Here is a 26,817-nt window from a genome sequence, read left to right as displayed (position 1 = left end):
CCTCCCAATCTCTCATCTCTGTTTCCAACTCTATCCAGTGTCCTCTCTTCTCGAGAAAGACATGAAAGCCCCCCAAAAATATTTAAAGAGCTAGAGGAAATAGATCTTAAAATGTAAAAATACTATATTACATGTGACAGTCCCGGATTTAAAACACTGAAGTCATCAGCAAGATTCATTCAGAGCCTGTCAGTGTGATCCATCAATCCATTAAAGGGATAGTTCTGTATTTTTGTAATGTGGTTGTATGAGGTTCTTGCCGGTCAGCGCGGCCCCTTTAAGGAGAGACGGGGCCGGAGTGCATTCACAGAAGCTAAACGCTACACCGCTATGCAGACGAGCTAGAAAACAACGTCTGGGTAAACACAGTTCACAGCGCTTGAATTTTCCGCTAGCAAGCCACTTTGTTTTAGCACTACTGGTTTCCCTCCCCTTGAAGAATGCTGATCATCTGTGTGAGTGTAACTTAACTTGAATGAACTCTGTGGTTTTTAAGCTCTGTTTTTCTCAAAGTTAGCTGAATTACGTTTTTTTTGTCAGTGTTTATACAACCTAAGTCTAACTAGTCCATGTTTTAAGAGAAGTTGTTCTTTTGTACATTGAGACATACTTTGTAAAAAAAAAAAAAAAAACAGATTCTGAACTATTTGTCTTGTGCCGCCTAAATTTAAAAAGTAAATGTTTTTAGAAAAGTATATTCTGAAAATCAGTAAATTGCAGAAATAACTGACTATACAAAGTCTTCAATGCCCTGTGTGTTTCTGATCAGAAGTCAGAGAGTTAATAAAACACGTCGACTCGAGGTATTCTCAGGCAGAGAAGAGCGAGCACATGTGAGATCTGGGCTCCTTATAAATTTCTCTGCTGGATTGGCGTTGCCCCTCTCGGCCTCTCCTCCTCCTTAGCCTCCCAGGCCGGCATCACCTCTGCAACCCCGGCCCACCCCCCACCCCCCACCCCCCCTCCAGCCTCTAAACCTGAGGACTGTGACAAAGCCAAACATTTAAACCACTAGTGCTGATTTATAGAGCTTTGGTATTGCGCCGTAAAACCTTCAGCCCTGCCGCCGCTAAAGTGAGCGAGGCACGGCGGAGAAAAAGAGGGATGATGGGAAGGGTACACAAGAGGCACTCGAGTGTTTCAACGAGCTTTCTCCTGGGTCCACAACCTCACAACGCTATAGCTGCTAAATGTGCATTTCGACAATTTCAAATGAATTAATGTTTCAGTCTCCAAAGCTTAGCCGAGAGAAGAGATTGCATGCTAAGTTGGGCCACGTGGGACGGCGGTCAGCCTGCCAAAGAGATGGATATGGAGAGATATTCAGAGTCTGGAGAACATGAATTCACAACCAGGACGGGGAATAGAAGTCCCACCAGTGGCCTCACCTCTCCCAGCATGCTCTGCGCCTCCTGGGGGACGTGGATTCAAATATACTCTCAACTGTCAAACAGAGAAACGAGCACATTCTACAGCCGAGTGGATCTCAAACAAACCACAGGGTCATGTGCAATACTACCAGCAACGTATCTCACTTTTTCAACAACCTTTCAATCAATCAGCCTCTAATCAGATTCACCGATAACACACACACGCGCGTGTATCAAAGCTCGGCCCGAGAGGAACAATGACTGTGGGATGGATGCCACCGAGAGGAAGAGGAGAGGAAGAGAGGCAACAACAGAAGGAGAAGAGATGTCTTCTTAATTAGCCAGTAATGATAAGATCTGACAAACAACATCTGTTTCCAGAAAGAGAGAGAAGGCAGGGGGAGGGGGGGAGGGGGGAGAAAGAGAGAGAGAAAAGCAGCAGAGAAACCTGTGAAGCCGAGACAACAGGGACCCGCTTGTAAGAAAGTAAAGGAGGGGAGCCGAGGGGATGTGTAGAGGGAGGGAGAGCGCCGTGTAGCGTGACACAATGGAAGAAACGGAGGATGAGAAGTCGAACAGAAGTGAGAAGAGAAGAGACAGAAAGGGGGGGGGGGAGAGAAATCTGACAGGGTTGAGGGAGGCGAAGAGCCAGGACGGATATGACAGACAAGAGTGAGGGAGAACGAGAGAGAAAAATGAGGGAGACGGACAGACGAGGAGAGGAAGGTGAGCTGGGTAATGGTGCTGCAGGGAGAGAAGAGGAGGAGAACGTGTGAAGAGACGGGAATGGAAGCACTCAGAGGTCCAGGCTGCTGTAATTTACTGTCCGTGGCTAATACACAGCAAATGTGTGGAGTTGCAGGGAGAGGAGAAAGGGAGCCGGGTGGTGGTGGTGGTGGGGGGGGGCTGCAGGGAGGGCACGCACACTGTTGGGGCTCTCAGCAGGCCTGCTGGGAGCCTGTCAGCAGTCACATCACCCCGTGCCCTCAGCCCTGACAGATTCATCAGGACTATCACACACACACACACACACACACACTGATGCGCACAAGCATGCAAAGATTGTTAAATCATCGTTCCTGTCTTTCTTTGATTTTCACTGATGATGAAACCAAACCAAACAGACGATATATAAAATATGGACGTTGTGTTTCCGTCGATGTTTGCTCCTGCAGTCCTGCCCTCTGACACAAACTCTGCACGAGTTGTAGTCGAAGTTTCTCAAGTTTGAAAAGGACACAGGAAACTCGACTGAAGCCAGAAGCGAGACCTAATCAAACTTTATTATTAAAAGAAATATACGGGACGGTTGTAAATATTAGTGAAAGGAAACGTTTGAAAAAAGTGGAAGGGTGGAGGATAACTCTAGTGAGGAATACAGTCCCGTCCAGATCCCGGATAAACAGACAAACAAGCAAAACAAGGTGGCCACCGGGGCCGGCCCAGCACCAGGGGGCATTGTTAAGTCATTAGTGAAATTTAAGAAGAGGATGACACACAGGCGTGCGCACACACACACACACACACACACACACACACACACACACACACACACAGACACACACACAACCGCAGTTCCACCCATAAAAGCAACATCCAGCCAAAGAAAACAGCCCTTGTTCCTAAATACCACTGTTAACTGGCCTCTGACTCCACACCCACACACACACACACACACACGCACGCACACACACACACACACACACACACACACACACACACACACACAGATCCTGATTACACTGATACGAGATCTCCTCACAAATAAATGACAAATGCAGGAATTTCACATGAAAAATAAACCCCCGCAGACCGCCGTATCCAAAGTCTCACATGTAACCACACACACACACACACACACACTCTGGATGTGAAGACCCTCTAAATCACTCTAATCTGCCCCCTTCTGATCCTCTGAGTGCCCCTACTTAATCTCCACACACCACTCAACTAAAGGTGAACCCTATTAGTGGCCAGATAAATGGCAGGCTTTGGCCCCAGCTTCTCCGGGAGTGTGAGGCCTTTTTTTAGAGCGCCATTGAGCTGCAACTCAAAACTTCTAATTCCCCCCTCCCTCCCTCCGCCCCCTGCTGTTCCTCCCCATTAGCCCATTTCTAGTCCAATCCCATTTCCTGTCAAAACATTTTTGGGCTGTTCTCTGTTTCCGACTGTGCCCCCCCCCCCCTCTGCAGGGTTCCCTCTAAGAAAACAAACCGTGGGCCCACTCCTCATGTCAGGGTTCAAGCCACAACAGCTAACACCGGCCGAAGCCGAGCAAAGGTGACCAAACACAAACTCGGCTCGGAGCCCACCACTCATTATACACTTCCTGTGCACGCTGGAGTCCCGGATGTTCACATGAGACCACATTGCAGAGTCCCACAAAGAAACCCCCTGATCATATTTTCCTCCATCTAAGGCCCATGGATACATCTCAAAATGTTGTGAAATATTCAGAATGAGCTGCATGTGTGAATGCTAGCAGTTCAATTCTTTACTCTGACTTTATCCGAAATTGTTCCTGAAATGACTTCAAAAAGTCAGGGGGCCAATGTGTGAACGCAAAGTGATGCGTATGTTGAGACTTCTGTAACCTCTTCTCTACGTCCCGTCCTCTCCTCAAGCCCGACAGTTAAAATCTCCTGCTGTGAAGGACGCGTGTGAAAAGGTAACTCAGGAAGATTTCAGGGGAAGACTGTCCTGAAAACGTTCTGGACATTTTCACGAGTGCATGTCTAAAAAGGGGCTCAGCTCTGAGTGCGGCTCCTCTCACAGTACCTGTCAGTGGATTTGATATTCCCGACATCACATGGTCTCTCCCTGTCTGTCTTTGTGTCAGTCTCCCTCTCGCCTTCGCCCCCCGGGGGGGAGCCATCCCCGCGGTCCGGTGCCAGCTGCTCAGTGGTCCAGCCTGTGTGCCGTGGTGTGCACTGGAGCCTCAGGGCCCTGTCGCCACGCTCCCTGCCCCCCCACACACCTCCCACCCCCCCCACCCTGCCTGAGGGGCTCGCTGACAGGGGGTCTGGAGGGACTGGACAGTACTCGCCCACCGGGGAGAGAGACCTGTGACAGCCCAGTGAAGGGACCACCGTGTCTAACTTTGTCTGTGTGTGCGCTCATATTAAGAAGTGCATCAGTGCAACACTGCAACCTGGACTGTACGGACTAACTGATAACAGCTTCTGATTGGCTGCAACAAAATGTATTCAAATCACATGTTTGGATAGAGCAAACACAGAATAGAGAACGTCTTTGTTCTGCAGAAGACATTTCATGCTTCAGTCACACACAAAAAACATCCAATGCAGCAGCTCAGACTGAAACCTGAAAGAATTTATCTTTCGGAAAATTATCCAAAACTTCTTAAACATTAAATTATATTAAAAAACAGGCTCAAGGATTTTGAAATACTCCTCCAACAAGCCACTGAGACTCTACAGGTGGGACTCTCCAACACCATCTGCAGCTCTTTGTGCAGCCAAAGGTTCAGATTGAGAATACATGAGCCCCTCCTACACATCCTCTCTGTAAGTTACGATGATGGAGGAGGAGAATGACCCGCAGCAGTTATTGTCCACGATCAATGATGGGGTTTCTTTTCTCAGTCACTGCTCACATGATCTAAGATATCTGAGAATCAGGGGAATTATATGATCATATAAATATGATCATTTAAAGCTTCTCTTCTCAGCTTTATCGTTACCTTTCGCTCAAGATTTTCTCCTATTTCAGACTTTTCTATCAGTCATCTTTCTTTCAGGAAGCAAAATGGCAGCTCAGTGTGAGCTTCATATTGTTCACTCAAAAAAAGGAAAGCAATACTGGGAGTATGAGAAACAATCTCATTGTTGTCTTACACATAAAACTCTCATAAATGACGACCTTACAGGGCGACTTGGCTGCGGTGCACGAGTATGCATCAGGGAGAGGGGGGAGGAATGTGACCTCTGACACAGTCCGACAAATGTTACTGCATTTATTCTTTTGGCTGAAAGTTTAATGTTCCTTTCCCAAAGACTTTCTATTTTCTTTTCTGTTGAAGCTGAAGCGGGGAGGAGGAGGGCCGGGTGTTCCCCACCATTAACAGAACAGGGAGAAACGATCCGGCCCTGCTGCAGTACGAGCAGGTAGATGAAGACATTCAGGAGCAACAGAGGGAAGTGGCCCAGAGCGTGTTATTTTTTTTTAAATGTGTTGAAGACAGGCAGGCACAAGCAGGTGGATGGAGTAACGTGGAAACAGATGGTCGGACTGCCGCTCTGAGACATTTACATACAGCTACAAATGACATCTGAATAGTTTATTGTCAAACTGTCCAGACAGTGTTAATCCGTAAAGAACTATAAAATAGGATATGGTTTTACTGCCCTGCAGGATTGAGAGTCTGTGTGAGTGTGTGGCTCTATACAGAAGCACTAGACGGACATGCATCAGTACATTTTAGTTACTCAGTTTTACTGTGATGATGAATTATTTGTGTTTTCTTTGAGATCTCGACTTATCTGTCTCTTATCCTCAGAGTTGCAAAAGCACAAAACAAACAAAATAATAGTTCATTAGCGTGGCATATGTCACAGCCTATTGTGACTTATTATAGAAACCATTTGACTATTTATTGTTTTAGATTGACAGAAAATCATCCTCTTATCATGAGAAAACAAACTACATAATCTTGAAATAATCAGAAAATAAGATCTCGAGGAAACAAACTGAAATGACTTTTAAACTCGGAAAATCAAAGTTTTTTTAACTCGAGATGTCATTAAAAAATAAAGGAGCAATATTTAACTAAAATTGGTGCTGCAATCCAAATTCCTCCGCTCCAAACCCCCTCCTCTCTAGAGTGGATGCTCACACAGGTCACCATGTGGTGGACTCTGAAGCTTCAGTGTTTATCCAGCTCTGCATGGGTCTGTAAACCTTTCTGTGTTCTAACCTCTCTCCATTTTTCAAAAAGCATCTCCAATATTGATCCTAGTTTGAGCACGTTTCTGCTCGTGGAGCTTTTTAGAAACATGCAGAGGCTTTTTTTTTCAGATCGGGTAGAATCAGGGTCGCCTTAAAACCACCTACCTTCTCTGGTCCAAACAAATCCAGACCATTGAGGACTAGAATCTAAAGTTAGAAGGAGGACATACTGTAAGTCTTTATCAGGGGGAAACGGAGTAAACAAAATGTATGGATGCATGTCCGCTAAAGGCTTCCGTAGTTTGCAGGCTTTACTTTAAGGATTAAAATCAGCATGAGTAATTTATAAATAATGACTCAAAAAATAAACATTTACTGAGTGTGAAACAAAAGCTTCCATCTGCACATCAATTAGGACTGAGAAAAAAAACAAAAGAAATCCCTGCTCGGACTCAATGGCAACAAAGCTGTGCTACATGCACATAACTAGAACCAGGACTACAAACAGATCAATACAACCCACAACCTGAGATTAAGAGTAATGGATTCCTCTTGAAGCCGCCGCCCACTACAACTCATCACAGTTCAAATAGTAAAGAAAGATCAACTCAGGAGGCAGAGTGAACACTAAAACTTCACATTTATTTCTCCCCTTTGATGGAGGGTGTGATGTTCTGATCAGTATTTAAGATCAAATCATCGTATGCAGGAGAATGTTTGAGTGTTTGTGAGCTCATTTTGAGCCTGGGGGGGGGGAGGAGCCATATTGACAAGATTGGAAAATTCCTATTGATTATTCTTCTTTTCTCTGAGCGACCGCTTGTTAAAAAAGACCCCTCTTGGAAACACGATCAATTAGTGAGATAGTGCTTGCCATTGATCACGACCCCTCCTCACAGGCCATACGATGGATCCCTCCACACACACACACACACACACACACACACACACACACACACACACACACACTCCTTATGACCAACTATTGATCCCTCTTTCTTAGCCAAATATAAAAGCACACACTCACAGAGGAGGACCGCCCCCCCCCCCCCCCCCCTCCTGTCTTAAACCACACAGTCTAATACTAATACTGACATCTGCTTGTCTCCATTGTAAAGCCATGGTTCACTCATAAATACAGGGGCCAGCTTTGGCCCAGAACCAATATAGTTTTTCCAGAGGCCAGAGGTCAGAGTGGCAATAATCCAGCCATTAACAGATCTGCTTGGGTTAATACTGAGAGACAACGAGCTTTAAGGAGAGAAAGCAAACAAGACTGGCGAAAAATACCCGAATTAGACATCAAGCTGTTTGTATTTTCTACTTTCCAGAACCGCAATGCATTAAAACTCAGACACACAGCAGAGCAAAACACTTTGAAGCAGAAAGAAAGATTCTGTTTTTGCTTCATAAATGACCTCCACAATCAATCCATTATCAGATTTTTGTCCATTAGTTTTCAGATAATTGACTAACGAACAGATCCACTACGTTTTCAGCTCTTGTTCTTTCATTAAAGGACGGGTCGAGTACACTTTGCATTGAATCGGTGGGGCAGTTACAGCGAGCACAAAGAGTCTGCAGTGAAGAGCGGTGTCGTCATGATATCAGATTTTAAACGTCCATATCATACCAGTAAAAAATCAAACGATATTGATGACTGTTTCAATACCACGGTAACCGAACTATAAGAGCAAGGCATCCAATAGTGAGTCGTTTCTTGCTTTTCAATTCCAAAAATTGCAGGCACACTGTCTTAATTGCACAAATACATCGGCAACCTTTCAGTAGTGAAAGGTTGCCGATGTATTTGTGCAGTTAAGACAGAGTAGGCTTTTTCTCTTTGGCGTAAAATATGACTGAAGGTCTGTTGTTTTTAAAATCTTCCATATTTTGCGTTGCTATCGATCATGAAAAATGATTGTATCCTCTTAGAATCAAACACTTTAAAATAGTATTGAAAATGTTGGCAACTTAGTGAGTAATGTTTGCAGCAGTTGTTGCATTTCTCAATATCTCTGTTTTCCTTTATTATTATTTTTGTCATATGCATCATCTAAAATGCTCAATTACTACATATATAAATCCTCTCAAAACAAACATCTGTTGCCTTAAACATAACTGAGTCGATCTATTTTTTTCCGTAATTAACTAAATCCACCAACTCCTTTATTGTGGGCAGATCAGGATGCAGGTCAGTGTTTTCTACAGATGTCAGGATGCCAAATAATCAACTGTAAATGTCAAAGTCTCATATATTAAAAACCAAATTGAAAAGTAGTAAAAGCAGCGAGTGCCTGACTTTGAAGATTTATGGTGATGAGCCCTCAGGAATCAATGTATCCATCTATTGATCGATCATCTAACCAATCAGTGAACGAGCCTCTCCATCATTCAAAGATGAGACTCTCAAACCGAAGAGTCACATCAGTTCACCAAAGTTAAGACGAGATAATTGTAAAACTATTAGACACAGCAGGCGGCGGGCGTTAGAGAAGTCTCCCCCCCATAAGAGTCATCTCTTTTGTCAACGACTCCTTGCCCTCTTCATCCCTCGACCCCCCTCCACCCTCCATCCCCTCAACCCCTCCCTGTGGATCAGCTGTGATCTCCTCTCTCCCCTTTCACTCAAATCAGGATTAGGGAGGAAAAGAAGAGGAGGAGGAGGAGGAGGAGGGGGGTGCAGCAGCAGCAGAAGGAGAAGGGAGGGGGGGGAGAGAAAACTGAAACAATATGGAAAGGAGATTAGAAAAGTGGGGGTTTGGGACGTTTGGGGAATTGCAAACTCCCTTGTGCTTGGGTAGGTGTCCTAATGACACCGCCTAATTATGGCAAAATTAGACAGGCTAAAGGGAGGGAGGGGGCGGGAGCTGCTGGTGGTGGTGGTGGAGGAGATTGAAGGAAAAAAAGAAGAAGGGGAATTAGGAGTTAGGGAAAGAAGAAGTCAGTAAGAACGAGTGGGAAAAGAGAGAGGAAGTAGAAGTAGAAGCACAGATAGGAGGCGAGGAAACGAGCGAAGGGAGGAAGGGAGCATAAGGAGAAAAGGAGGAAGAATCGAAAGCAAGAGGAGCGAGTGGGCCCCACAGCACCCTGCATGTTAATTGGAGAACAGGTGTTGGGGCTGGGAGCAGGAGGCTGATTACTGGAGCCACATACACATGAACACAGGCTGCACACACACACACACACACATGAATAATTGAAGACCCATGCAGTGACTAGGGGAAAAAGGTCAAAGCAAGGGGTCACAGAGACGCATAGAAAACGCACATACGTTCATACACAGACATAAATAAACATGCACACACACATTAAACTATACGTCTGTTTGGTCTAAACACATGCTGCTTTATGAGGCCAATCTTTTTACTTTTTCAGAGTGCATAAATGTGTGTGCAGAAAGTGGGATGGAAGGGCAACAGGCCAAATGCAAAATTTCATTGGCTTATCAGAAATTAACTGTCTGCTAATAGGCTGCTCCCCGAGGAGAGGATTTCGCAGGCCAGTCAAGAGGGAGAAGCCCCCCATCAGGACGGGATCTGCCCGCTGTGATTAGGAAGTACTGTAGGTCAATGATTCCATTTAAGCAATCCTCAGAGCAGCACACAGGCCTGCACACACACACACACACATACACACACACACACACACTCTGAGCGACTCACAAACAAAAATCGGAGGAAGGTTTGGCCATGTTTGGAGGAAGTATGAAAGCAGCGCCGAGGGGGTTTATTGGGAAAGTAATGTGCTACAGTAAATGAGAAAAGCAGCTGCTCCAAGGTATTCTGGGAAAATTTTTCAAAAGACAACAGCCTGATTTTTCCGTTCTATGAAAACTATCTTCAGCAGAGATCCTCAGAGACACACTGTCAACAGCCAGCCAGCTTGAACTGAGGAGGGGAGAGAAAAGGGTCCTTGACGTATATGAAGTGTTTTCTAGACAGACTATCTGAGGGAAGGAAGGAGGAGAGGAGGAGAGGAGGAGAAGAGGAGAGGAAGGTTGCATCCATGACATCAGAGAGAAAATATTTCACATGCGGTGTGCTTATGAGCATTCATCACACTGTGTTAATGCCAGGCCGACAGCTCAAGACCTCCCAAATCCCCTCGTACGTGAAGGCACCTCACACACGCCGATTATGGCGGTGGTCATCCGCCCTTCAAGCCCGATGATAACTGGCTGTCAGGATGAACATTTACTACATATGTGGGCCAGTCTGCTGGGATAAAAGATCCACATGCTTCTGATAAAAGAAAATCTACGCTCTGGGGAAGGCTTCAGGTGCGACGTAATGAGTGACCAAAGTGAAACAGATCCCAGCAGGGGGAAGAAAAAGATCAACAGATTAACAGAGAAGAAGAAGAAGAAGAAGAAACACATGGAGGGTCGACACGTACACACATACTCCACACTTTATAGGGTGTATAAACATGGATCTCAGAGATGTCATCCATTAGGATCTGAAGCCCAGTGATGGTGGGCGCCATATTGGAAATGTTATCTCAACCCAACTCAATCGATCTCGAAACAGGAAATGAGAAGGAGCTGAGCCTATCGACAAACAGCTACAACACGTCCACCTGTCAATCAACTCAGTGACACCCCTTATAATATCCAATTATGCAAATCTCTCATAAAGAAATGAGCTGCAGAGACCAACATGTTTTCTTTCAACCAGGCACTAAACATGTATTCCGGGTCATTTAACAGCTTTTGCAGTCAATTTCAAGTGGACACTTGAGGAACTGCAGTCTGTTGAACTTCTGCATTGGCTTCATTTTTCATCACCGGAGATTAATGCAAATTCCCAATTAATTACTCTGATAGGTTTAAAGCAGCAGGTTACAGGTGTTTGAATAATAGCTGGTTTGGAGAAGAGCCTGTGTGTTAAAAAGTTGAAGCCAGTGCAGGGGCATCGTATAGCCTGGCGGTTTTGTTGCGTACCTCATGTAAAGGGTTAATTCCTTGTCGCAGCGGGTTTGAAACCTTCCTCTCGCCTCCCATTATTTCCTGTCTGTCTTCAGCTGTCCTGTCTAATGCAAGCAAAAATCTCCCAACAAATGGAGCAAATGCTGGAGTGCAAAAAAACTGCAGTTCCTCAAGTGGCTGTTTTTTTACAGCAGAAATAAACATGTTTAAAGCGAGGTACCAAAACAGTTCTGGTCACTAACGCTCGATTCTTCTTCTGTAAAAATAAACAGGAGTGAATCTTCTTTTATTACTCATCTGTTTTGATTATTTTGACACAAAGAGTTGCACATCATTAGGCATGACAAGGGGCGTGGCTGAGTTGACTGATGGGCTGTATTTTAGCAATAACCTGTTGATTCTTTACTTTTAGCTTTGGTTGTGTTGGTTGGATCTCTTAGAGTATGATAGTGTGATGACGAGCTGGATGAGTGTGTGTCAGAAACCAACATCTTTATTCATCCTGACTCAACTCCACCTCGTTTCTTTCTTCTCAAAGTTAGTCGGAGTCAGCTTTTCCAATATGGCGACCATCGTCCTTTAGGCTTCAAAACATCTCTTCAGAAACCAGTGGGTGACATCACTGATATACATCCATGTTTTACAGTTTCCTCTTTTGTGGCTGGGCCTTATCCCTCAAACTTGAGTACAACAGTGAGTATGTCTTATGTCTCATGTCTCGTATGCAGCTACTTTTCTGCTGATTGATGAGATCATAGAAGAAGTTTCACATGAAGCCGTGCTCTCTCTTTGTTAGTGTGTAGGTGCACATATGAAAATAAAAAGGAAAGGAGTTGTGCTTGTTTGAAGTGGTGGACACTGTGTGACACGGTGTTTTGACGTCATTACCTGTCGATGATGACGGGGTCAGACGGCGTCTCGTTTCGGTTGCCGCAACTTTTCTTCTCACAACAGCGGCTGGGTGGGAGGAAAAAAAAAGAGACAGAAAAGAGGAAAAAAAAAAAGTCAGTGAAGGAATAATAATTTAAAAGAAAAACTAATCAAACAGGAGGAGCCATCTCCCTCGTCTGGCCGGTCTACAGACTGCTCTGCTCCACGGTCGGCGGAGATCCAGCAGCACACAAAGGAGGCATGAGAGGGGCGGGCGGGGGGGGGGGCAAGACACAAAAGAATAAAAGAGGAAGAAAAGGTACAACAACACACCCTACAAACAGTGAGAGACCATTCACAAGTGAAAAGCCAGCCAGGCAATCTGTCACATTGATTCTGAAATCAAACTCAACCCCCACACACACACACACACACACACACACCGTCCCACAACATCCTACCATTCGTCAGCAGTCCTGTCCGAGGAGCCTGCTGGCCTACCCCCCCCCCCCCCCCCACCACCCTCCCAAAGTCCCCTTCACTGCATAACAAAAGTGCCCCCACCCCTAGCCATCTGCCACCCCTACACCTCGCCTCACCCCTCTCGTGTCCCAGCTTGGCCCTGCCCTGCCCCCCCACCCCCCTCCGCCCCCCTGTCAGACGGCCTCACTCCCCAGCTGTGACGCTTGCCCTCTGCCTCCTCGGCTCTGTTATTAGCCAGCTGTGAGTCACATTCGGGCATCTGCTGGCTACACAATGGCAAACCTCTGACTCTGTTTGGGCCCCCTCTCACCCCCCCTGCCCCTCCAAAAACCTGGGTCACTGCCCCACTTCCAAGCCGGGTTTCTCCATCCAGAACTCTCTTCTTCATCCAGCAAAGACTCTTTAAACTCACTCCGTTATGACTACGACACGATATAAACCACACGCTTGTCATCACATGCTGACGAGCTTCAAACTTGATGAATCAGAAAACTGAAGAGTTACATTTCAAACACAAGAGTTACATTTCAAACACAAGAGTTACATTTCAAACACAAGAGTTACATTTCAAACTGAAGAGTTACATTTCAAACTGAAGAGTTACATTTCAAACACAAGAGTTACATTTCAAACACAAGAGTTACATTTTCACGAGGGGGAATAAAAAGTGGATCGTGACTGCAGAGACGCTCCAGGAGGAAACAGGAGCCGGCCGAAGACATGCTGCGTTACAGCAGAAAGAGCAGCAGGGGTTACCACGGTTACAAGGATGATGACAGACAGGCTCGACTTACTCTGTAACCACAGTCTACTTTTTTTTAATTTTTTTTTTTTTTAAAGTAGAGCCCCGAGCGTCGTGCTTTAACCACATTTCTGGCTGACTGAGACAAAGCCGAGTGAGGGAGAAGTGACAGATGTTTGGATTTCGTCCCTCAGGGTGAATGAAGGTTTGAATGAGCGCGCGTGTGTGTGTGTGTGTGTGTGTGTGTGTGTGTGTGTGTGTGTATGTGTGTGTTTAAGACTCACCTGCACATAACCTCGTGTGTGAGCAGGACTCTGCACATTTCTGGATTCTTGTTTTGTCCCTCATACGCTATTGGCTGAGAGGGGGGGAAACGAAGAACAATGGATCAGATTCATTTTCATATTCAATCAGTTGAAGTCTCACTTTCATAGCTGAGGGAGAGAGAGAGAAAAGTTTACCGACCTGTTTGGTGACGGAGTCGATAAGTCGTGCATAAAGATCCTGCTCTGTGCGAACCCCTGCAAAAAAAAAAAAAAAAAGAAAACGATTGGTTGTTTTCAATCCATTTTACAATCCATGTGAAGCAGGAGAGGATAGTCACTCCGATCACTCATGTGTAACCATATTAAAGATACTGATGTGTAATAATCAGGCACAACCACAGAAATGGCCGGGCCCCTAAAAGGCCCAGTGAAAGGGCCCCTCGTCAGATTTACTTTTACAATATCAACACATGCATGGTGCATCATTAGCATTAGCAATAGCATCCTGATAACACTCGCCTCCTCATCCTGGCTGCAATCAGCTGTTGGAGGTCACTGAAAAATGTTAAACAAGTAAATGTTTTGCTCAAATGCTGCAGTCAGCTCCCTCTTTTAATTCTCCTTTCTTTTTCTTTGCATGCCCATTACGTTAACATAGCAAAAAAAACTTTACCAATTTTAAAAGACGGGTTTTAAACTTTAAGACCGGCTTCAAGCAACAAAACATAAAACGTATATTTCCGTTGCGTTAATAAGTTGTGTTGAGTTGAGATTAAATTTGGCAATAATTGTTTCAATTTAGGATGGAATATTAAACCCCCCCAAAAAATGTATTTCAAGACAGCACATCAAATTCTTATATTTCCACATATTTATCGCCACAGACATTTCAGGCAAGGCCCTTCTTCAGCGACTTCAGGTAAACAAACTCAGACTGACGGGTCACTCGAGTGCGAGCGCTCCTGAGCTGGGGGGTTGGTTGCCTTGCTCAGGAGCGCTCGCTGTGCACAGGAAGTGAACTGGCACCTCTCCAGCTACCAGACCAGTTTCCAAGTTTGGCCCACACCGGGACTTGAACCGGCGACCCTCCTGTTCCCAACCAAGTCCCTACTGACTGAGTTTCTGCACACAGGACATAAGAAAACACTAAATATGAAATTAATTAAATATTTGGTTAAAAAAAATCGACTTCAAATTAGGATGGAAGTTGATTTTGATGAGCTTCATGGGGGGCCCCATGAGGCTCGGCCCCAGAAAGTTTCCCCCGAACTCATAATGTGCAATTACATGTTCAACTTTCCAGCACGGTGTTTTTATGTTTTCAATTAAACATGTGCAATAACTGCATATCTGTCCCTGCTCTTTAACTGTTTAACAATGTGTTAGCTGTTAGCTGTTAGCACTGTGAGCTATGATGTACTTCCTCTTTTGTTGTTTTCTTCGTCTTCGCTGCTGGTCAACACTCAAAATGTCCCCGTTTGGGATAAACTAAGTTCGCATCACATAAAATTCTGCAGAGATTTATGCAGATTCTGTCCTGTCTAATGCCAAAAATACCACATCGCCATAAAAGACGCGATTAGAGCTGCATTTAAACCCCTTAATATACTCGACCCAGTCGATAAAAAGAGCTCAGTTCTGGAGAGATATTCAAAATAAAACAGAAAGATTTACGACGTTGATGCACGTTGTTTTTCTCAAACTCTCTCAGAAGCTCTCAGAAGAGATCACTGAACTCCGTCCAGCCAAACATGGAGGACTGAACACTGGCTCATAGTTCTGTCTGATGCTTTCTGAGGGGATTGGGAGCGATTTGATGTTTGATGATTATTAGTCATGTTCTGCTTGGAGGCCAGAATTTACAGCTGCATTCTCACGATTTGTAGAGAGGTTCTTTATTTGTCTGTTTACTTTTGATTTCTTCCTGAATTTAAACGACCGACTGGGAAGATACACCAACAGGTATAACCCCAGTTTGGGTTTTTATCAAGGAACAAATGCGTCTTAAATACAGTTTCTCGATTTTTTTGTAATCAGGCGCGTCTCTGAGGGAGATTTTTTTTTTACAACACCTGAGCCTCATAATGCTTCAAAACGTCGCCTTTGAATCACACGCTGGAAGGAAAACGACATGTAATGAACCGCTTCTTCAGCGAGGAGTGTATCACCGGAGGATTTCTTTTATAGGGACTTTAGAGAGTATTGCTTTTAAAGCATGTTCCTCTCATCAAAGTCTCCATTGAGATGCCTTTGATATCGCTTGGGGGGGAAGGGGGTGAGAGGAGGGGATGTAGAGGAAGTGCTTGTGGTGCGCTTGTATGTACGTGTGTGTGTGTGTGTGTGTGTGTGTGTGTGTGTGTGTGTGTGTGTGTGTGTGTGTGTGTGTGTGTGTGGAGGCTGTATTAGGGGGATGCTCTGGAACATGTCTTTTATCTTCTTTCCCATGGGTGCCACTGCGATGGCAGAGTAGGGGCAGCAGTGGCTCATGGGAACCGAATTTCTCTGTGTATCCCCTGATCTGATGCGGGAGCACCGTGGGGGGTTGGAGGAGTTGGGGGGGGGGGGGTTGGGGTGGCAGTGTGTACCACATTTCCTCATACATGTGTGCAGAATATGAATTGAGAAAACCAGGTCTGCACGATATTTGATAATATTGTTCCATACTGTGATAACGATACCAGGTCAAAAAAACATTAAAGCCTCTAAATTAGCTTTAAATACATTTTTTATTTCCATCTGCTGTTCTTCATGTTTTACACGATACCTGTGTTTGCAAAGTGTTTCTCCTGAATCCAAAGAAATCCAAAACTCCTTTTGTTATACCACTAAACAGGTGCCTATTAATCTGATGGTATCTTCAGCTTCGTCTTGCTGCACACTAATGGAGTCAGACCATTACATTCAGGACTCCATCCCAACAGGTCAAATGTGCACATGCTGAGTGAAAAAAAAAGTCTTGACTTGTTTCGCTAAATGTTCTGATTCATTGGGATAAATTCAGTCTGTTGTGATGTGTTTATTGTGAATCAGGGTAATTGCAATTACTTGTGCAACCTCAGTGCAACTCCAGTGATTAGACGACGAGCAGGAGGAAAATGATGAGCTCAGAGGTGAGGCAGGAGAGGATGTAGAGGGGAAGATCACTTAAGCGAAAAAAAAAAGCTGTGTGTCATGTCACAGGTGACCTTTCTCAACTCCTGTAACACTCTCTAAATGAGCAAGTGAGACACCGCAGAGGGCAAAAGACTGGAGCTACAATCTGAGAGGCTGCTGACTCCACTCACCGTTGCTGTAGAGGAGCTGCAGCTTGTAGTGCGTGCCGTTGTTCGTCTTTTCTCCCGTCTGCTCCTTGGAAAGAGAGGACGGACACACAGGGACATGCAGTTAAGTACATTTGGAGCACAGATAAGATACAGCAGAGCATCAGCTGAGTTCCATCCTATAATCCTGCAGCTCGCTCGTCTCTGGGAGCATGCAGCGGCATGCAGATCAGAGGGTTGTGTAGGCTCAAAAAAAAAGCTCATGTGGGACCTTTGAGCCGAGCGCTTAACCTTGAGTGGGATCTTCTTTGTCGAGTTTGACCTATCATGTCTGATACAAACTCCTAAAACCGTAAGATCAAATGCTCCCTGCAAAGAGGTAGTAAAGGCATAAATGTGCATGTGTGTGTGTGTGTGTGTGTGTGCAAAGTGGAAAGTAGTGTATAGGAGACTGAGCCGCACTCGACCTTGACAGAAAAACTTCCTTTCCGCTCTCCCTCCTCCTCCCCCCTAGGCTCTCCACTAGCCCCTCACTTCTTCTCTTCTCTTGTTCCTTCTCTTTCTTTACCTCCACTGGTCTTTCTAAGTGGTCTCAAAGGAATGCTCTCTGGTCCAATAACCCAGGAGGCTGGCATCGCCGAGACGAGAGCAAGAGAGGAGGAGGAGGAGGAGAGAGCGAGGAGGTCGGGGAAGAGGAGACAGTTGAAGAAGAAGAAGAAGAAGAAGAAGAAGAAGAAATAGGGGGGAATTAAGATGCAGGGAGATGAGTTGGGAAGTTAATATCAAAAGTGAGATTGAGAGTGGAGATTGATGGCTTGCCTGGCTTCATAAGTTTAGTAAATATACACAGAGGAACATTTATCCTCCGTGCCGTCGCTCTACCTCTGCTTAATTACAGAGCAGAAACAGATGCCAGGGTAACCATGCAGAAAATGAACTCCTCCACCGCCGCCGTGTTGCTCCACGCCGGCCTGTGTGGCAGCTTTCTGACAACTCTCAGCCCTGGCATTAGCACCACCCTCTCCGCCTCCCCCCTCCCCACTCCCTGTCCATGAAACCCGAAGTTTAACTATGTTTGAACTGTTGACAGGACGCTGTCCTCTGCTGCCAGTTTAGGAGATCCTAGCTCCCCTCACCACATGGCAAAAACATCCATCAACACCAGCGGGCCTCCAGTCGCCCCTCTCCAGTCTGCCTTCCTTATTTTGGTCTTGTTCAACCTGAGGAATCCAACCCTCCCCACCCCTCCTTGACAGCAGTTTTTTAAAGTATGTACATGGGAGAGGGGGATGCATGAAGGAAAAGAGACTTTGATGATTAGTTCACTGTATAACTTAACAGGATCAGGCATCATTTGCATTTTTCAAAAAAGTAGTGATGTCCTCCTAATGAGGCAAGCTGCTAATTAGTCATTAGATATTCTTTTTCAATCCTGCATCGTCTTCAGCTCGTGGAGGGAGAGCTGTGTAAACACGGAGCCGTCAGCTGTTCGATATGCTCAGCTTTACTGAGAGAAAATCAAGCCGAGCACCTGGATACAAACATCCCTAATGCATCCTGCTTGGTTTTTTATCTGCTCTTTGTTTTACTTTTAATGGTCAAAGATGATCACTCTTTGATGTCCTTAAATATAATGATGGATGCAGGGAGTGGTTGAGTAACAGTCACACACCTTGTCATGCTCCACAAAGTCCACAAACGACGTCCTCTCCACCTCCACAGGCTGCCCGTGGCGGTCGTAAAGAGCCAGCACAAAGTGGAAGAAGTTGGACTTGCGGAGGTTTGAAGGCGGCTGCTTCTCAAAGTGAGCTCTGGACAGAGCGACTCCACTGAGGACAGAACAGGAAAACACAATCACACCATGTTTCACATCAGGTTATTAAATACACCACATACTGATTTCATGCAGCTTGATATTTTATTATTGGAATATTTTCTATAAATTGTGATCGGTGGTCAACAAATGAATCAAAGCAAAACTGAAAAGTAGAAACTTTGTCAGCTCGCAGTTTATCATGAAAACTAAATTAATATGTATCTTAAAATTCTTTGATTGTTTGGTTGTTGAAATTATTTTACACATTATTCAATCATTTAAAAGTCATTTAATTTCCAAGTGATTACAACAGTTTTTTCTAATTCTATAAATCAGACCTTCAGTTATCCAAACTAAAGTAATCAATGACTGGCCAGGAGATGTTCAGATTATTAAAGAATCAGGAACAAGTTTTATCTTTTTGTACGATCATGTTAATTAAGAGTCTGACTTTGAGTTTTGATGCTAAAACAATAAACATTGAAGTAGAATAAAGACGCGAAAGACTCTAAAACAGAAGAAGTCCTTTAATCAGGGAACTAAAACATTAAATAAAAAAGTAATAGAAGCAATGATTGCAGATGTATTGACAGATAGAAGCAATGTGAAATAAGAGAAAGAAATGCACAAAAGATGCATTGGAGGATCTGCACACTTAATTAAGGTTAAAAAAATAAATAAAACCATACACAGAGTTCAGTGCAAACAGGAAGGATTTTTCTTCCCAAAACTTAAAGGCCATTTTACCTTTCCAGAAAATAGAAGTACATTTCCTTTCAAATTACTCATACATTTGCAATCAGGAAAAAATAACAGAGAAAAGAAAACTTTAGTGTTTAAACTTAAAAAGTGGAGAAAAGTATCAGGACGTCTGGTTGCATATTGGTTAATAAATCACGTCACTTATTCTAAATGAGGGAATGATTTGATGTCTCTCACAAGAGACTCCAAGAGATGGATTTTAAACTCGCAATAAAAAAGATTAGATTTTTTATTCTTGTGAATTTTGGTCTAAACTGATTTTACACTTTTTCATACAAGTCATACACGGAGAGAAATATGGAATTTTTTTTTTATGACAGTCAGTCAGTCAGTCAGTCAGTAATCTTTTTCTGAAGGGAAAGTTTCCCCTCGATTTACAGAACAGAAAAATCGAGATATTATAAATAAAGTTCAGTTGTATATACAGAAAAAAAAACCTGATTTAAATACAATACGCAGCATCACTGTTGTTCTAATTATTCAAAATTGTTTATTAATAAATGTTTGATATCACACTAATGAACACGATGCTCTCTTTTCGCTCTTTTGTGACTTTTTTCTTGACTTTAGAAGAGACGAAGATGTGAAACAAATGTGAAGAGAATAATCAAACATCTGGACATTTACGGAAATTAGAGAGAAACGCAAATTTTAAAAAAAATTATATAATTAAGAATATACTATCTAAAGATTCTGTTAATAAAGAAGCATAAATGTTTTGTTGGTGAAGATAAACGTTTTTTATAATAACCATGTTAAAAAAAAAGATACATCATGTATGCTCTGGAGATTTGGTTATGTTTAGTCCCAGAAAAACATATAACTGTTTAATTTTCTGTTAATTGAATATCTAACTTGACATTTATCTAATGTTTTTAGATAAATTAAAGATTTATCGGATCAGATTCTGCACGTGGATGATTTTTGTTTAAGGTGTTTAAGGTTCTCCAATAAAGGCCCACTTTCCTTTCTCCTGCATTTGACAAAAAACTTTTATTTTACCACTTTGAGAAATAGTTTTAAAAGACACGAGTTGTTCCTGCATGAAATCTAAAGATGATGGTGATTTTTATGGCAATTCTTTAAAGTAGACATTTTGCAACAAGTAGTTAGTGCCTGCTTTCTGTCACATCGTCTGCTCTCATATTAATATTCAGAGTTACTAATCTGCTCTGTGCTCATGATGGAGAGTGTGATGATAAAGTGTCCTCGCTAACAGGCCTGACAGATTTATCAAACAGGTGAGGAGGTAATGACAGTAGATCAGATGGTTTTGGACTGTACCTTTGCGCCGCTACGTTCGCATCCACGACGCCGACATTACGCACCCAGGACCGGACTGGATCCATCTCCTCTCCAAGACTCCTCTCCTTTAATCCGCTCACTTCTCGTATCAGATGCTCCTGGATCCCGAACATTTAAGCCCCCGTCCTTGCTCGTGTCGGTGCACTTTTCTGAACTTTGGAGATCAAAAAAAGAAACTGAGTACTGAGTTTGCAAAACAACAGAAGGTCCACCCCGGAGCGCTGCTCTCCTCCGCAGCTTTCACAGACTGAAAGAAAGAAAGAAAACCCGACGCTGTGTGATGCTTCCGAGGACTTCTCCGTTAAAATCCACTCGTACTTTCTTTCAAAGCTGAAACGGTGATGACAGATGTACTCCAAGAACTAATTGCAAGCATTGTCCAAGCGCAGATCTCCAGCGTCAGCTCGAGCGTAAAGGTTCACCTGCTGGATGCGGGGGCTCAACTCTGCATACAGTTCAGCGAGAATCCGCCTCAGAATCAAATCTTAAGTATCTGAATGTGTGAGGGGAAGTGTTCCTTTCTCAGGAGGCCGGGTCGGATCCAAAACAGTTGATCCGAGGGGCCGGTGAGCTCGCAGTGTGCCGCTGTGTTAGAGCATGAATGAGACCCTCTGCCGGGATAGCGCGTGGAGGAGGGGCCTCGGTGCCATATGGGGGACCGATTGTTGAAATGGATGCTCTCATTGGTGTAAAGTGCATCCCCGTTGTTTGGACTTCTGCCAGATTCAGCATCCAACCAGTGACTCTGGCTGCAAAACTTTACACATTAAGTCCGAGCAGGGTGCTAATGAAAGCAAAACACAACAATCAGACCACAAACTAAATCTGTGAAATCTTAATGCAGGAAATATGAAATGCAACCGACTTGAAGGGTCCTCTTTGTGTGTGTGTGTTTGCTTTATGGTGAGGGAGGAGGAGACGGGGGCGTTTGACAATTATTTAATTTAAAAGTTCATTTTAAAAAATTGTGCAGATGTGTAAACAAACATTATATCAGCATCATGATTTGCATTTGTTCGTTTCTGACGGTTTCGCAGAAGCCACTTGCGGGTGTAAATTGTCCTGTACTAACTGGTCTAATTCCACCATGAATGGGTCTGTAACAGCAAATCCTGTTTAGTCTATTCATTCGAGTCAAAACCCTCACACAAGTGCGCTCTCGACAGGCGCGCATTCAGCAGCTCGACCGTCTGCTGCTTTGAACGCGCTGAGGAGGCATCGCATCACTGTCAGCCGGAACAATGGCCGTCTGGTTGGTCCATCAATCTCCTCCACGAGGAGGGACGAGGCTGCGCTCTGATTGGCGTTTGGAGCGCAGCCTGACAGAGCTCCAAATGAGTTCTTAATCAATACCACAGACCGTCCGATCAAATACTCAGTTACAAAAAAAAATAAAAATAAAAAATGGTAAGCTTTTTTGGCAAGTTTTACTGCGCAGGAAAATGCTTCAAAATAAAGTGTTTCATTTTTTTTAGAGCCTGTCGAAGTTTCTTTAACTCCAGGTTTGTGAAATATTAATGATTCAAACGGTTTTACTTTGTCTTTACCAGCCTGTGTGTTCGGTGTTTTGTGACACAGCAGAAATGCACATTGAAGTATCCTCTTTTTTTAACCAACATCTGAGTGTTTAGGAAAGCAGAAACAATGCAAACTTCTTTTTAACACATGCACTGAGAGGAAAGCTAACATGGGAGAATGAAAAATTATGAGAAATGTACTGTGGAAAAACCTGCAGACTCTCCATTTATACATTTAGTCATAGACTTACATGAATATGTCAGAATGCACATGCAGCTCATGTTTTTATTAAGGCACATTTAACTGGAAATTCACTTATCATGATTCAGTTAAGTTAAAATGATTGTTTTATGGCTTGTTTTTTTTTTCGTGTCTACAACTTTGAACAAGACCTTCAGAAATAAATTTATAATGTATTTCTTTCCAAATGATTTGTCTTATTAACTTTATGTAGGTCTATCATAAATTATTTTGGTTCACAATGCAACCTCCAGTGAAGCCAAAGTGTTGAAATAACCTCACTATAAAAAAGTGAAGCTAATAAAGACAATTTCTGCAACAATATAAATCATATTTATTTTAGTTTTAAATGTCCAGAGTCTAAATTGGTGTGATTTTCTTTTTTAAGGCTCTAAAAACGAAACCATCATGGAGGATATTGGAGCCTTTTCTTACAGCCATAATATTAGTTTCCACTCCTGTCCGTCTGGCTCCGAAAAAAGGGAAAGTTGTTATTTTTTTTCTGCAGCTCCTGGCTCCTTTTTTTTTTTTTTTTTGCCCCTCACCGATACTATTGTCTCTGTGTGGAGTTTGTGCGGCGCGGACAATGGGTGTAAATCTCCCCCCCCCCCCCCCCCCCCCCCCCCCTTGGATGCCGCCTCAGCCCACCATCTGCCAGCGCGGGACAAAGTCAGATGTTCCCCCAATTATGAGCGCAGTCCTGGGGAATCCTGCTACCGAGTCCACGCCCCTGTCGCCAGGACCCTCACACACACACACACACACACACACACACACACACACAAACACACATACACGCACACGTCCCCCTGGCTTGATTGACAGCTCCACTTAAGCGTGAAAAAAAAAAATCTATATTTGATGACACACTTGAATAAAATTCCTCCAGTTGGTGGAAAGCGTCCAGGTGGAGGCTGAAATGTAGAGAGATGCACTTTTTAAAATGTGGATTGATCGTTTTTTTGACCATCCGTTTAATGAAAGTGATTGAAATCAAAGTTTATGATTCAAAACAAAAAACTCTTGGTACACAACCAATGAGGCAGAAGAGTTTTTTAGTATTCAGACACATTTTAGTGGACATGAGTCATCACTGATCAAACAGGTTTCTAAAACCTGAACACAGAAAGTCAAACACCTCCAGCTGTGATTCTAGGGTCTGTTTGGGCCCAAGGCAAAAAAAATTCATTGGGGGCCCCTCCAACCAGCGTTAATTACTATTTTCCTCCTTCAGATAGTTCCTCTTCATTTTCTTTCATTGACAAATTTTGTTTTTTCACAGCAATAATGCATGCAACGCTCCACAGGGCAATGAGAGCGAGTGTGATGCCATTTTTGCACATTTTGAAGCTTTGAAGATTGCTGTAGTTTAAAGTTAGTCAGCCATTGGGGGCCCCCCACACTGGCCTGGGGCCCCCAAGCACCTCACATCATCTGTGCTCCTTTTTTACACAGATCTCACATTAGATTGTTTATTTTAATAGAAGATTTAAAAGTGTTTCCCAAGAAACAACAGCAAAACACTTTGAAGGATTGTCTCAAAGTCAGTGAATGAAGCCTCGTACAGGTTTTGTTCCTCAATGTTTTTTGGTGTGTGTTTGTTGTCTTGACAAAATCTGGACTTGTCAAATTATTTTCAGGAATATGACGCGAGTAGAGACACAGGCTTAGTTACATAAACTCGGTTAAAGGAGCGAGAATGAGTGAAATCAAGAGTTTCTGAATCTTCCAAAGGGTTTGGCAAGGCGGTAAATTCTTTGGTCGTCACTTATAAGATTTCCAAAGTCTGAACAAGAAAAGTAAAACAAATCATCTGGTTTTCCTTCATTCACTTTCCCGTTTGTCCATTCAAGCTATTTATTTCAGAAGAGGGATTTAATCTCTTTTGCCAAAAAACAACAACAGCAAAAAAAACTGTTGGCTCACTGTGGAACTGTTGGCTTCACTCTTTGTAAAAAGTTAAACATGTTTTGTGATTTAGTTTGGCGTTCACATGGACGTCACCAAATCCGTTTTTTGTTTGTGTGAATGTCGAAGGCAGTCTCAAACACAAAATTAAGAATAAGAGAATGAATCCGATGACACATAGTGACACATATTGACACTGCAGCTTGTTGCTCTCAGAAAGCATCGTGTGTTTGTTGGTTCTTTTTTTGCTTTTTTATGTGGCTGTAACACGGAGGAGAACATTTGAGTTTAGAAAATGAGCTTTTTTTTTTGGTGGGGGTTGGGAAAGAAAAGTAGCTTATGTCCATTGTTTTGGTATTAATTCCTTCTTTTGGTTTGTCTTAAAGTTTTGGGAAGGGAATCATGCATAAAATAAAATGTAAAGGAATAATTTTATTGTGAATTAAAGGTAAAATAAAACATACATTAGATGGATTAATAATGTGTACAGTGTACGGAGTAATAGGTGCAAACAAAACAAAAGCAAAGCCAAACCAGCTGGAGGCCACGGAGGGAGGGAGGGAGCCGCTTAAAGCTCCTGCAGACTAACTTTTCCGTTTGTGTTGATTTTGGCGCCCCCTGTGGACAAAGCAGTCTTTGCAGATTTTGTCCGGTACATGCTGTTTAAATCTCATCCTGCTGTATTTGATCAGTGAAATTAGATAACTGACGATGATGTTTGCTGTGGAAAACGTAAACAAAGTCTTTTTCTGCAGCGTGCTGTAAATCATCGCAGCGAGAGGGCGAGCGAGATATTAAAATTACTGCTTTAAAATAATCGATCTAGTTTGTTTTTAAAGGTCATAAAGAGGCTTCAGTTTTCATTTTAGTCTGTTTCATGACCAGCTGAAAACTCCTCACAGAAGCTTTAAATAAGACGAGGCCTGATGTCCTATTGGCTCCGGAGCCAATATGTTAAACCAACCTTAACCTATGCAGGCAGACAAAGAGAAGGCAGGATGTCTCTTCCACAGGTTACACCTCAATTTTCATTAGTAACTATTTTTTATGTTAGCTTTCACTTCCATTATGACAAACTTAGTGATGCTGTTTAGGTTTGTCATGGCCTGTTGTGAAAACTGAAGCTTCCTGAGATTGATAAAAAATATATATTTCTTCAAAATCCTGTGTGTTCTTCAGTTGGCTTTATGTCACGAGCCCCACAGGTGCGCGAGAGGTTATCACAACCCGCGAGACTTTCTGACTTAATGTGGCTTTTCTGACTCGGTGGAGCGGAGAGTCAGAGCCGCAAACGGGGGGATTAGTCCGACCACAAACGTCTTTCTAATCAATTAAACCCGCTGAGACGGTCAGCCCGTGTGTGTGTGTGTGTGTGTGTGTGTGTGTGTGTGTGTGGTGTGTGGGGAGGAATCAGTGACTGCTTAGCCGAACAATGGGGTATCGTGTGCCGCTCGTCCTCGCCAGCATTCCCTTGCTCCCATGGGACACCCAGAGCCACTCTGCGTGGATGGCACCGTGTCCGCGAGGTCAGAGGGGCGTGGCGTGGCGTGCGTGTGTATGTGCGTTTTATGTGTGTGTGTGTGTGTGTGTGTGTGTGTGTGTGTGTGTGTGTGTAGCAGCTGGTTCCCGTCCCTCCTCTCCTCTGTAAGAAAACAACACCCGCATCGTCTCCCATCGATCGCTTTATATTGCGCACGCTTCTTCTTTAGGAGAAGACGCAGATTTCTCTGGGGAGTGTTGGCATCCTCACTTGAAGCAAAAAAGTTTATGCAGGCCTGCTTGGATCTAAAGACTTCCTTAAAAGTGTAATCTGTGTTAGGAAAAAATACAAGGTAAGTGCTAGTGTTGATAAAATAATAGAAAACCTGTTGAATTAAAACTTAAAGTGTCCTGAACAACACTCTGCTGCTGACTGTTCTTCAAATGAGCTTTATTTCTCATGAGATTTGGTTCTACAATATCAATAAAGTTGACCTCTCACATCTGCTCAGCTCATTATGTCACTGCAGCAGCAGCAGAAGAAGCAGCGTGGGTGTGTGTGATCTATGGTGCTTTCCTTTTCACAACAAGTCACCCAGTTAGTCACTTGTGTAATGGATCTATCATGCGCCCTGCCCCAATGGAACTATAACAAGTCTGAGAGCAAATGTCAGGAAAGATTAGAGCTTGTCAAATACATGTTACGTAACAAACAAAAAGCTTTTGTCTCATGAGCCAAGTTACTGAGCGAGCGTGCACAAGAAACGTGTGTAAATAAAACACAGCCACGGTTGATGAATGTTATTGATCCTCTGGTATCTAAAGTGTCATCAGTGCTTTGAAAGTTTCCATTCATTTAATTCCAGAAAACATCTAAATGAAGAGCGCTGGGCATGTAATGACATCACATGGCAGGGGTTTCCCACATGCACAAAACTCCTGAAATATGTTCGGGTTTCG

At 43.6% G+C, this 26,817-nt stretch overlaps 1 protein-coding gene across 4 annotated transcripts in view; it reads right to left on the bottom strand.

Annotated features, from left to right (window-relative positions):
• ebf2 (EBF transcription factor 2) overlaps positions 1-21,335 on the bottom strand; it is a 36,035-nt gene extending 14,700 nt beyond the window's left edge. For 2 of the 4 annotated variants that reach the window (XM_065951656.1, XM_065951657.1), the window contains exons 1-6: positions 20,692-21,335; positions 18,502-18,658; positions 16,854-16,917; positions 13,769-13,824; positions 13,588-13,661; positions 12,097-12,165 (exon numbers count right to left, since the gene is read on the bottom strand). In XM_065951656.1, the coding sequence (XP_065807728.1) occupies positions 12,097-12,165; positions 13,588-13,661; positions 13,769-13,824; positions 16,854-16,917; positions 18,502-18,658; positions 20,692-20,825 (554 nt within the window). In that variant the 5' untranslated portion in view covers positions 20,826-21,335. The remainder of the gene's footprint in view (positions 1-12,096; positions 12,166-13,587; positions 13,662-13,768; positions 13,825-16,853; positions 16,918-18,501; positions 18,659-20,691) is intronic. The other 2 variants (XM_020650713.2, XM_065951658.1) reach the window with 1 other exon arrangement.
• Between the last annotated feature and the right edge of the window lie 5,482 nt (positions 21,336-26,817).

The sequence above is a fragment of the Labrus bergylta genome, chromosome 2 (genome assembly GCF_963930695.1).
Source record: "Labrus bergylta chromosome 2, fLabBer1.1, whole genome shotgun sequence".
In the NCBI taxonomy this organism is placed as follows: Eukaryota; Metazoa; Chordata; class Actinopteri; order Labriformes; family Labridae; genus Labrus; species Labrus bergylta.
This window is presented reverse-complemented; position numbering and strand designations above follow the sequence as displayed.